The 13,094-nt window shown below is 41.2% G+C and overlaps 1 protein-coding gene across 1 annotated transcript in view; it reads left to right on the forward strand.

Annotated features, from left to right (window-relative positions):
* The window catches only part of HSD17B4 (hydroxysteroid 17-beta dehydrogenase 4), a 289,335-nt gene that overhangs the window by 55,620 nt on the left and 220,621 nt on the right, over positions 1-13,094 (forward strand). The window contains exons 4-5 of the mRNA XM_040421676.1: positions 3,268-3,327; positions 4,405-4,426. Of these exons, the coding sequence (XP_040277610.1) occupies positions 3,268-3,327; positions 4,405-4,426 (82 nt within the window). The remainder of the gene's footprint in view (positions 1-3,267; positions 3,328-4,404; positions 4,427-13,094) is intronic.

Raw genomic sequence — 13,094 nt, forward strand, 5'->3', positions numbered from 1 at the left:
GCTAGCTACCTCACCTCCCTGAGCCTCCATGCTACCACCCTCCCCTACATTCACCCCATAGTACCTTATCGGTGATTGTCAACGCTTCTCAGTGTCAACTCGCTCGTTTTAGTTACACGATGTACGCTTCCAAATGGGCAATTTGCTCACATTTTGAACAAAGATATGCACCGTCAAACGGCTGTTCCAGGACTGCATACATTAGACAAGATGTGCACTGGACTGCGCTCTCCATAATGGAACACATACTAATGTGGATTTCTCAAGAAAAGAGAAATACAATACAGTGCAGTGATGAGCAAATGACTTACTGTAGTCCCTGAATCTGATGTCGCATAATCTAAAGTCACACCCTTAATACAGTTTTGTCACCATTCATTTTCAATGGGGACTGAATGGAATGCTTCAATGCATTCAGATGCTCCAATGCATTCAGTTCCTTTCCCATACTGGAGAGCAAACTGCAACATGTTGTAGTTTGCTTTCCATCCTGGGATGTGGAGCAAGACGGATCTGGCATGACCCCCCAATGCAAGTCAATGGGGACAGATCAGTTTTCTCTGACACAATTTGGCACAATAGAAAACTGATCCGTCCTCTATTGACCTTCAATGAAGTTCATGACTGATCCATCTTGGCTATGTTAAAGATAATTCAACCATCTGCATCGGTTATGAACGGATCCAGTTGTATTATGAGGAAGTGTTTTTGCTGAACCCTGCCAGATCCAGCAAAAACGCTAGTGTGAAGGTAGCCAAAGTGCTGCTCCCAAACAGCTTCAAACCAGCCCCCCCCCCCCCCCCCCCCCCAAATTGATAGCAAGCCACATAGTGCTCATACTCTATACTAAATCAATGGAGATGTTTAAAATATATATATATATTATATAATTTTTTATTTTTTTCCTTTGTATTGGAATATGTAGTAATTGACTGCAAGCATCTGAAACACTTACCACAATCTGCTGTTCTCACTCTGCTGAGCCAACAGTCCAGTTCCGGCTGTTGGCTCATTTTATGTATGTGCCACAGATGTCTCTTTTTTTTGTACTTTGCAAAGCTTGCCTATAACTTGTACTCTGCGTTTATTCAGGATTAGTAAAAGCTTGTGTTTCATACAAGTGGATTTATTTTCCATTAAAAAGACACTGCAGTAGAATGCCCTTACACTCAAGGGTCGGCTTCTTGAGAAGTGTCGAATCATTGCAGTCTTAATGCCATCCTCAGTCTGAAATTGGCCACTAGATTCCTGCTGAGCCTAAGTAACGGACTTTCCCATTATTAGGGATTGGCAACTGAGTGCATGACGGTCGGTCTTTTCTCGCAGTGGCATTACCCGATGTTTTGCTATACATTTCGCTTTATAGAATTTCATTTGCTATGCCTTTCTCCGGTCACAAGCATTTTGACTCTTAGGTATGCGATGCGTTCCTGCACCTTAAGTTGATGGATGCACTGACAGTATTACATGGCATTAGAGGTGTGCGGCACAAAGGAGTTTCCTGTCAGTCATCGTTGACTTCTCGGATTAATGATGCAGGAGCGATCACAAGTAATATGTGCCACCGTCTTTTTAATGGAAATTTCTAATTATCTTAAAACATGAAGTGTTCAATTTAGAAAGGAAAACTCCTTAGAGGACCTGTCGCCTTGAAAATGCAGTGCACTCTGCAGACAGCATGTTGTAGAGCAGGAGGTGCAGAGAAGAGGTAATATAACTTGTAATTTATACATCTCTGCTTTTTAGGAGTCATGGTTCTACTCAGTGATTGACAGCCTTCCCTGTATGCTTGGTCTTGTAGTGTTAGCTGTCAATCACTGAGTGGCACTGCCCACTTGACTCCTAAATGGAAAAAGAGCAGGGATTTAAATCAAGATTCTACTGAATCTTTTCCTCAAATCTATGTATCAATCTGCTCTGCTTCAATATCCGATCGGGAGTCTGACACGGGCCAGCCCTCTTCCTGCTCACGGCTGCTATGTCTATGGTGAGAAGGGAGACGGCACGCACGCTTTCATACACCCAGCACCCCCACTGATCGGCTGTATGAAGTAAAGGCGCGCACTTCCTGCTCGCTGCTGCAATGTCTATGGGACACCATGCTCGTGCCTTCCCTTTATACAGCTGATCAGTGGGTGTGTCGGACCTCCACCGATCTGATATTGATGACCTATCCCAAGGATAGGTAATCGGTATTAAAAGCCTGGAGAACCCCCTCTAAGGTTTTGGGAGTACTGCAGTGGTATTCGGCCTCCCAATTAAAAAATCCTGTATTTTAAGCATCCGTTCTGCTCATTTGTGCACATTTGGCATCCATTTTAGGCTACTTTCACACTAGCGCTTGATCGGATCCGTTCTGAACGGATCCGATCATATTAATGCAGACGGAGGCTCCGTTCAGTACGGATCCGTCTGCATTAATAACTTAGAAAAATTTCTAAGTGCGAAAGTAGCCTGAGCGGATCCGTTCAGACTTTCAATGTAAAGTCAATGGGGGACGGATCCGCTTGAAGATTGAGCCATATGGTGTCATCTTCAAGCGGATCCGTTCCCATTGACTTACATTGTAAGTCTGGACGTATCCGCACGGCCAGGCGGACACCCGAACGCTGCAAGCAGCGTTCAGCTGTCCGCCTGGCCGTGCGGAGGCGAGCGGAGCGGAGGCTGAACGCCGCCAGACTGATGCAGTCTGAGCGGATCCGCATCCATTCAGACTGCATCAGGGCTGGACGGAAGCGTTCTGCTCCGCTCGTGAGCCCCTTCAAACGGAGCTCACGAGCGGACAGCAGAACGCTAGTGTGAAAGTAGCCTTAGCCATTTCCATTTGAGATCTGTTATTTTAGCCGAAAAAGTCCTGCATGTACCGCACATGCTTAAAATACAGAATCCTATTTATTTTTTTGCTCTTCTGATGGGTCAGAGCAAAAAAGTGATGTGAACCCGGCTTAAGTATAGACTAAAATAATTGCGTGCTGTAAACCTTCTACCCAGTATGTGGCCCTGCCATTCACTGCCTGGCATTAGCCATGTTTAAATCTCACTTTTATTTAAATTAATTTTTAATTTTTTTTTTATTGGAAGAACATTTGCTTTTTCTGACATCCCTGGAACAGTCTTCATAGTTCCTGTATGTTATGTAGCAATGTGAAGTGCCTTGAACCCAGTCAGGGGAAAATATAAAAAAAATGTTAAACATCTGTAGGTTAAAAAAAATCGGATTGCTTCACGTGTAAATGGTTTTCTAATGTTTTCTGTTCTTATCTGTAGATTCAGTGGAAGCAGGAGGGAAACTTATTCAAACAGCCCTGGATGCATTTGGGAGAATAGGTAACAAATGTAAACCACATGTTTGTATCAATTACAAAGTCGCCTCCTAAGTGTCCGTCGGTCAGACGGGATATGACCATTTTATGATGGCACTTATAGGAATTGCATGAAATGCTGCTGACTCCTTCTCCTAACACATCAGGTGATTTATTATTGTCCCTGGATCAACGACCCTTCTACAGAAATCCAGTAGCTATAACCTGTAATGTCACACTCAGAAATACATCCGGACTCCTCCTGAACTTTTAGCAAACTCTCGATCATCAGCTCATCGGGCAGAGTTTTATAGTCTCACTGCTCTTACTGTAAAGAATCCTCTTCTATGTTACTGGAGAAACCTTATTTTCTCTAGACATAGGAGACTTTTGACATACAACCTGAATTCCAAAAAAAGAAAATTGTAGCTCCATCCCTATATATATATATATATATATATATATATATATATATATATATATATATATATATATATATATATATATATATATTATTTCCTGAAAGACGTTTGGCACCTTGAGACTGTCTCCTATCACTTTGCACACAGGCACTTGTGGGTGCAGTTTTGCACCATGGCATAACATTTTGTTAAAAAGATCCAAAAAAGTTTGACTTATGCCCAACAACTCGTGAAAATAAGTTCATAAATGACATCAATATCTGTGGCTCCTGAGGACAGGTAGTCAGTATAAAACACTCCTTTAAAGGCATGACATATTACATACGTCCTTGGCAGAGAATGGGCCAATAATCCCCTGTTGGAAGTGTGCAGATAAAGGAACGTCTATAATCACTGTCAAATTGCTGAATTGCCCTGCTATGTAGGGCACCATGATGCGCCACACTATTTAATTCTTGTGAGCACCAGGCATTTAGTCATAGTGGGGACTTCCAATGACCGGAAATAGAAGAGAACCTTGTTATATAGGAACAATACTGGTGTTGGGTGGGTGTGACTTCAATGGCAACCCCCCCACCCCCCACAAAAAAAGAATGTCTGAGTTCTTCATTAAACCATATAGCTAACTGGTTTAATCTTATTTTATAACCTTTGTAACATATTCTTATTTCATTTTTCAGATATTGTAATAAACAATGCAGGGTAAGTAACCAGGGCTATACTTGTTTCTTCCACTTTCATATGGGATTAAGTGTTCTCTACTAAATGTCTTTTTAGTAACTAACCAGCGCACTCCCAGGGATGCTTAGATTTAGTTTGTGCCTTTATCTAGGTTGCTGTGCACACGTCTCCAGTGTTCACAGATCGGCCTCTCATACGGTTGTCATCTTTGTAGTGGTGTAACGGCCAATGCAAGACCACACCTGTGCACCACTCTGAACCAGATTTCTCGAAGTGCGTTTCCACACAGATGCAGAGCTCCTTAGTTTCCTTTTACATCTGCAGCATATTTGTTGTGTCTGGAAGATATATAATATACATTTTAATTTTGCTTCTGGTCTTGTTCCATACACAATGCATTTTTATTTCCCTGAAGAATGCAGCAAAAAGTTAGCTGAGCAAATGGTGTTCCCTTACCATCCTGGAAGGCTAATGAACTAGAATTGTTTTTCATAAGTTTGATTGCTTACTGTGTGTGTGTGTGTATGTATGTATATCACTGGTCTAAAACTTCTTATTACTGAAGTCTGAATGTTTTTTTTTATTATTTTTTTTATAAGTATCGTGCTTTAAATTTCTGAGGACTTGAGTTCAGTTGCACCAAAACCCATCACAAAGAACACAGAACTCCAGATAAACTCCCTTAAACTTCATATGAAAGCAGCCTAAAGGGATTTTCTCTGACCCAGCAAATCCCACAAACCCATCTTAATTGCAAATAGCCCCGTAGGAGAAGTTATTTTTTAAAAATACACTTAGGCTACCTACACGCAGGTGCGAGCTTCCAAACAGAATCTCCATGTGGATTTCTCAGCGTTTCCACCAGGGCTGTGGAGTCGGTAGATAAATGGTCCGACTCCTCAGTTTTTGGTAACTCCGACTCCTCTGTATTTAATATGCAAATGTATTTTATAGTATAAAATACATTTGCATATTAAATACAGAGGAGTCGGAGTTACCAAAAACTGAGGAGTCGGACCATTTATCTACCGACTCCACAGCCCTGGTTTCCACACTAAAAATGAACGGTAGTTGCAGATATTGTTGCAGATTTGTATGTGGTTTTACCTCCAAATCTGGAGATTTAAAGATCTGTATAGAAAATCAATTTCCACATGCAAAAAAAATATAAAATTCATGTACAGTTTGTGTGAGGCCTCATTCACTTTTCTGGTAATGTATTATGCTGCATATTTTAGTGTGTAGGTACCCTTAGGCTACATGCACATGAATGTTTGTTGCTGTGTCCGCATCAGTATATCTGTTCCATTGCCCTGCCAAAAAAATAGTGCATGTCCTAATTTTTTTTCTAGTTTGCGGATAAGGATAGGTATTGCAATGGATCCGCAAAAAAAATGCCCCACGGAACGTCATCCATTATTTTTTTTGTTTTGTGGACCGCACAAAAACACATACGGTTGTGTGCATGTAGCCTTACTGTTCTGAAGTTGTGCCTCAGCCCCTTGAGGTTGGTCATGATGCTCCTTTTGTGAAAAACCTGCTTCAGTTGACATTCTTTACCAAGTTTCTGGCTTGGGCTTTAGACGTTATTTCCCCTCAACTGTGGAAGGGGCCAATACTGTTCCTCTCCTTGGTGCAAGTGTAAACTGAACTCCTACACATGTTATGGGGAGAGGAATAATGGCCTAGGCTGGTCACTTGGTGAAGGACATTACCGTATGTCGGATGTAGGATTTTCAAAGAGGAGCATTGCATGACTGGGCTCCTGAGTGGCCAATCCATGCAACTTGAGAACAGCAAGTATATTGCAGACTTTCTCCTACAGGTTTTTGTGGAACCTCCTTAAACCCCATTAACACTAACAGTTTTGCCTGAGCTGTACTCTGGCTTTGAGAAAGGGACCTAACAGTTCAGGCAGCAGGGTCGAAGGACTGCTTTAGCCCTTCATATCTCAGGCTGTGTAGCAGCTAGCCATTTTTGTCTGGTCTTGCTTGAAAGCTGACATCTCAATTTTTTTATATATATTTTTTTAAATGTTGGTCTTTATCTTCTAATATATAGGAATGCATTCCACTGGGGTCCACAGCCCACCCTACCAAATACAGCAAAGAGCTGGAAATGAACCAATTTTTACGCACACCAGATTTTTACTTTCCCCTGACTCCAGCAGCCATACTTGATTGGACAGCAGACACATTTACTGCAGGATTTTGCATTGTGTTGGGAGTTTTCTGAGAAATCAGATCTGGAATATAACAGACCGCACCCTTGTGCTGGGATTGTGCTGCTAGATTTACTGTGGGTTTCAAAAGATTCAGGAAGACTATGATCTTTTCAAAACTCCAAGTGTAATACTTTGACAGTCTTTCCTCAGGCTAATTTAGTTTAAGCCTATAGTAGAAAACACTACATTGTATGTAGCTTTCTTTCTTCGTGACCTCCACCAATTTTGAGGACTCGTGGCTATTGTCTCACCAGTGATGCAGATGGACGTATTCATCAGAACACATGTTGTATTGGTGAGAGGCAAAAAATTTGAGTGAACAAACCCTCAATCTCACAGGCAGGAGATAACTGATGCAACTAACAAGACCGCCATTCTCTGCGTCGCTGGTCTGGTCCTGTTTAGACTGCAGCAGTGACATGCACATATATGGCAGAAAACAGTGCTGGAGGAAGGAGGCGGCGGTTGCATTAGTAGAAGTCTTTATTCTCAGGCAACCTATTTGCTGTGCTCCAAAGCTCATTGAGCTTGTGCACAGTGCAGGATAATACTGCTTCCATTAAAATTGGTCCATCGGCTCCTTTCTGAAGATTAAACAAAGTGCCAGTTAGTGGACTCTTGTGCAGTCACAGCTTTGTGTCCCTGGACACATGTCCAATTGCTAAGAAAATGAAGGTTGATCCAATATATACAGATTTCACGAATTTTTTTATTTTTTTTGTCCTCCATGGTCCCTGCCCACAAACCCCTTTGGTCTTTATTTCAATACCGGGGAGTGTGACCTTGAACATTGGGGCGGCTCTCAATAAAGAACAATGGGGGAGTCGTGGGGCAGGGTTTAGTAACTGGAACCTGTGCACTTGCCAGGCTTGGGACCATCCACTGGGCACTTGTTAGGTTTTATCCTACATGCAAACTAATTTTCTCAGCAATGGACCTCTGTCAGGGGACACAATCCATGCTTGCACAACTGCTGTTTCACTAGCTGGTGCTCGAATTTTGTTTAATGGGCAGAAGGGATGGACCCATTCCCCCTTATAATAAAAGTGGGGGTTAAATGATTTGAAATTGAAGTTTGTGGTGGTCTATTCAGCTGTTTCTGAAGGGACTGTTAATATTGCAGTAATTTAGTACTGCAGGGGTTGACTTGTACAGTAATGTCCTAAGATTCTGAGTGCAGTCATAAGGCCAGGAGAGTCTATAGATTGGGGGCTTTACTTACCCAAGCCATTCTGAGATTGTTTTCTCGTGACACGTTGTACTTCATGATAGTCATATATTTGAGTCCAATATATTTCACCTTTTAGGGTCCATTCACACGTCAGTAAGTGTTTTGCAGATCCGCAAAACGCTGACACCTGCAATGTGCGATCCGCAATTTGCGCACCGCACATCAGACATTATAATAGAAAATGCCTTTTCTAGTCCGCAATTGCAGACAAGAATAGGATATTTTCTATTTTTTTTTTTTCCAGGAACAGAATTGCAGATCCCGAAAATGCGACACTGGATCCTGAAAATGCGGATTCGCATCCGTTCCAGCCCCATTGAAATTGAATGGGTTCCCAATTTGCTTAACAAATGCTGACCCAAATTACGGTTGCAAGAAAAAGTATGTGAACCCTTTGGAATGATATGGATTTCTGCACAAATTGGTCATAAAATGTGATCTGATCTTCATCTAAGTCACAACAATAGACAATCACAGTCTGCTTACACTAATAAAACACAAATTAAATGTTACCATGTTTTTATTAAACACACCATGTAAACATTCACAGTGCAGGTGGAAAAAGTATGTGAACCCTTGGATTTAATAACTGGTTGAACCTCCTTTTGGCAGCAATAACTTCAACCAAACGTTTCCTGTAGTTGCAGATCAGACGTGCACAACAGTCAGGAGTAATTCTTGACCATTCCTCTTTACAGAACGGTTTCAGTTCAGCAATATTCTTGGGATGTCTGGTGTGAATCGCTTTCTTGAGTTCATGCCACAGCATCTCAATCGGGTTGAGGTCAGCACTCTGACTGGGCCACTCCAGAAGGCGTATTTTCTTCTGTTTTAAGCCATTCTGTTCTTGATTTACTTCTATGCTTTGGATTGTTGTCCTGTTGCAACACCCATCTCCTGTTAAGCTTCAGCTGGTGGACAGATGGCCCTAAGTTCTCCTGCAAAATGTCTTGATAAACTAGGGAATTCATTTTTCCTTCGATGGAAATCCGTCCAGACCCTTACCCAGCAAAGCAGCCATAAACCATGATGCCCCCACCACCATACTTCAGTTGGGATGAGGTTTTGATGTTGGTGTGCTGTGCCTCTTTTTCGCAACACATAGTGTTGTGTGTTTCTTCCAAACACCTCAACTCAACTTTGGTTTCATCTGTCCACAGAATATTTTGCCAGTACTGCTGTGGAACATCCAGGTGCTCTTGTGCAAACTGTAAACGTGCAGCAATGTTTTTTTGGACAGCAGTGGCTTCCTCTGTGGTATCCTCCCATGAAATCCATTCTTGTTTAGTGTTTTACGTATCGTAGATTCGCTAACAGGGATGTTAGCATATGACAGACTTTTGTACGTTTTTAGCTGACACTCTAGGATTCTTCACCTCATTGAGCAGTCTGCGCTGTGCTCTTGCTGTCCTCTTTACAGGATGGCCACTCCTAGGGAGAGTAGCAGCTGTGCTGAACTTTCTCCATTTATAGACAATTTGTCTTACCGTGGACTGATGAACAGCAAGGCTTTTGGAGATACTTTTATAACCCTTTCCAGCTTTATGCAAGTCAACAATTCTTAATCGTAGGTCTTCTGAGAGCTCTTTTGTGCAAGGCATCATTCACATCAGGCAATGCTTCTTGTGAAAAGCAAACCTAGAACTGGTGTGTTTTTTATAGGGCAGGGCAGCTGTAACCAACACCTCCAATCTCATCTCATTGATTGGACTCCAGTTGGCTCTTGAAGATGTCATTAGTCTAGGGGTTCACATACTTTTTCCACCTGCACTGTGAATGTTTACATGGTGTGTTCAATAAAAACATGGTAACATTTAATTCTTTGTGTGTTATTAGTTTAAGCAGACTGTGATTGTCTATTGTGACTTAGGCTGATTTCACACTGGCATTTTGAATTCAGTTTGAGATCAGTTTCAGCGATCTCACAAACTGTTCAAAACGGATCAGTTCAGCCCCAATGCATTCTGAATGGATAAGGATCTGTTCAGAATGGATCAGTTTGGCTCCGTTCCACCTCCATTTCGCTCTGGATGCGGTCTGCCTAGCGACGCGGAGACAAACAGATTTGTCCTGACTTAGAATGTAAGTCAATGGGGACTGATCCGTTTTCACTGACTCAATATGGTGCAGTTGAAAACTGATCCGTCCCCCATTGACTTTCAATGTAAGTCAAGATGGATCTGTTTTGACTTTGCATTATTCTTTTAAAAAGTCTAACGGATCTGTTTTGAACGGATACAAGCGTTTGCATTATAGGTGTGGATCCGTCTGTGCAGATACCAGACTGATCCACAGGTGTGAAAGTAGCCTTAGTTGAAGATCAGATCACATTTTATGACCAATTTGTGCAGAAATCCATATCATTCCAAAAGGGTCACATACTTTTTCTTGCAACTGTATTTATGAATCACACATTTACTAAACATTTAGAAAAATTCTCAATTTTCAAAATTTCAATTTCTCTGCCTTTTTTAAAACCAAAAGTGATAAGTAATGAATAAATATTTTATAAAGTAACATTCCCCTATGTCTTTGTTGGCATCATTTTGTAAATGTCATTTTATTTTTTTACGACATTAGAAGGCTTCGAATTTTGGAAGAAATTCTAAAAATGTTAAAGAATTTCCAAAACCCACTTTTTAAGGACCAGTTCAGGTCTGAAGTCACTTTGTGGGGCTTACATAGTGGAAACCCCCATAAATGACCCCATTGTAGAAACTACACCCCTCAAGTTACTCGAAACTGATTTTACAAACTAACCCTTTAGGTGTTCCACAAGAATTAAAGAAAAATGGATATGAAATTTCATAATTTCACGGTTTTGGCAGATTTTCCATAAGTTTTTTTTCTTTAACACATCAAGGGTTACAGACAAACAAAACTCAGTATTTACTACCCTGATTCTGCAGTTTACAGAAACGCCCCACATATAGTCGTAAACTGATATAAGGGCACACGGCAGGGCGCAGAAGAAAAGAAGCCCCGTATGATTTTTGGAAGGCAGATTTTGCTGGACTGGTTTTTAGACACCATGTACCATTTGAAGGCCCCCTGAAGTAGAAAGTCCCAAAAAAGTGACCCTATTTTGGAAACTAGGGGATAAGGTTTCAGTTTTATTATTTTGGGGTACATATGATTTTTAATTGCTCTATATTACGTTTTTTGTGAGGCAAGGTAACCAAAAAATGGCTTTTTTTTGTTTTACAAGATTTATCCGACAGGGCAGATCATGTGCTATTTTTATAGAGCAGGTTGTTACGGACACAATTATATCAAATGTCTACTTTTTGTTTCAGCTTTACATAATAAAGCATTTAAAAAAAATAATTGTCCATTTTCTGAAATTTTCTGATCGTCTTGTGCAGGGGCTCGTTGTTTTTTGCAGGAAGAGTTGATGTTTTTGGTTAGTGAGAGATGCACTTTAAAGGGAATGGGTCATCAGAAAATTACCTATTGAAGTCGTACTTAAGTTTAACTTTTTTTATTTTTTTTATTTTATAGATTTGTTGGTTTTTAAATTTCCATGTCAATATCCATACTTAATAAAACTAAAATCCTGCAGTTTTCGCACTTGCCACTAAGCCAAATAGGAGGCGCCACTTCATGGTCTGTACAGTTAACTTTACTGCTGTTACCTGCTTATGTCATACTAAACCTGCCTGTACCGATATCACCTCTGTGTATAGATGAGACCGGATACTCCTTTCACAATAGCAGATTGTCAGAGCTTATCTAGTCTTTCCTTTTACAATGACTCTGCACAGGTCACAGAGCATGCCCAGAAAACTCTCCCTTGTAAGTCAATGAGGTCCCCTCCTGACCACTGTCTATGGTACAAAAAAGATAAGCGGCACTCCAAGCCCCTTAGTGGGATAAATCCATATTCAATGTTGGTCACCTGGAATGGATACAGGGCAATCCGGTGCATGTGGTGTGGGATCCTGGCTCGGGCCTCCAGTAGGAACAGCAATGTAGAGAAACTACAGGCCCAGTGACGTCACGACTAGCATCACTGCCCTGGGCGGAGCTAAGCTCTGTTCACGTGAATGGAGCTTAGCCCCGCCCAGGCCAGTGATACTAGTCGTGATGTCACTGGCCCTGCGGTAAACAGCGAGAAGGCTGCGGCGCTAGTGCCAGCGCCGCTGCCTTCTCAAGCGGCTGATCAGCAGGGGTCCCAGGTGTCGTACCTCTGCCGATCAGATGCTGATCTATCCAGAGGATAGACCATTTTTAAATTGCAGAACCCCTTTAAATCTGCATGTATAGTGCGGTATATGCATCCTGTGACACACCCTCCTGACCACCTAACTTCTGTAAAGATCGGCCTCGGTACCATACGCTGACTAGTTAACGAGGGGCTTGTAAGCAAAATTAAAGAAATCTATAGTGTGACGAATTCCACCTGGCATTTCATTCACCTCCTCGCTGCACTATTTTTATAACCGTAATTCTTCACTTAACACGCCTTTTTGTTCTTTCTAAGACGCTTTTAATTGTTACCATAGCAGAGTTAAATTGCTCTATGAAGACATCCATTTCAATTTTTACTCTCCAGATGCTGCATAATTTAAGCAGCTGCTCATAGTTTCAGCTTTTAGCTGTGATTTTCTGGACTTTACCAAATCAATTGAGACAGGGGAGACATTGGTGGCCTAGCCTAAGGATTGGCAATTATTATCATAGAAAACCCCTTTCACCTCTGACACATGGGTTTAAAAAAATTAAATTAAAATAAATAAATAAATATTCTGTCCAACTTCCTGCAGCCATAGCTCTTTTTTCCATTCACATAGCCTTAGGGCTTATTTTTGCAGGAGAAGTTGTACTTTCTAGTGGCACCATTTAATAGAACATCCTGTGTAAAATGGAAATTCCAAATGATGGGGGGAGTCTGCAGCTATTATATTTTTTTACCTTGAGGTAAAAATGACATGTTCACTTTATTCTTTGGGTTTGTATGATTACAGCAATGCCACATTTTTATATCTTGTTTAAATGCTTAAAAATAAAAACTTCGCAGTAATGTTTTCCCTCCTTTGGCATTGCCATATTTTAACCCTCATAACCTTTTGATAGTATACAAAACTGTTCGTGAGCTCATTTTTACAGGGTGATCTGTAGTGTAATACCATTTTGGGGTCCCTTTTAGTTTAAATAAAAATAAAAATAAATGCAGTTTTCGCACTGGCCACTGTCTAATTGGCGCAACTTCTTGGTTTGTACAAATCACTTTA

Source organism: Bufo bufo, chromosome 2, assembly GCF_905171765.1.
Source record: "Bufo bufo chromosome 2, aBufBuf1.1, whole genome shotgun sequence".
NCBI lineage: Eukaryota > Metazoa > Chordata > Amphibia > Anura > Bufonidae > Bufo > Bufo bufo.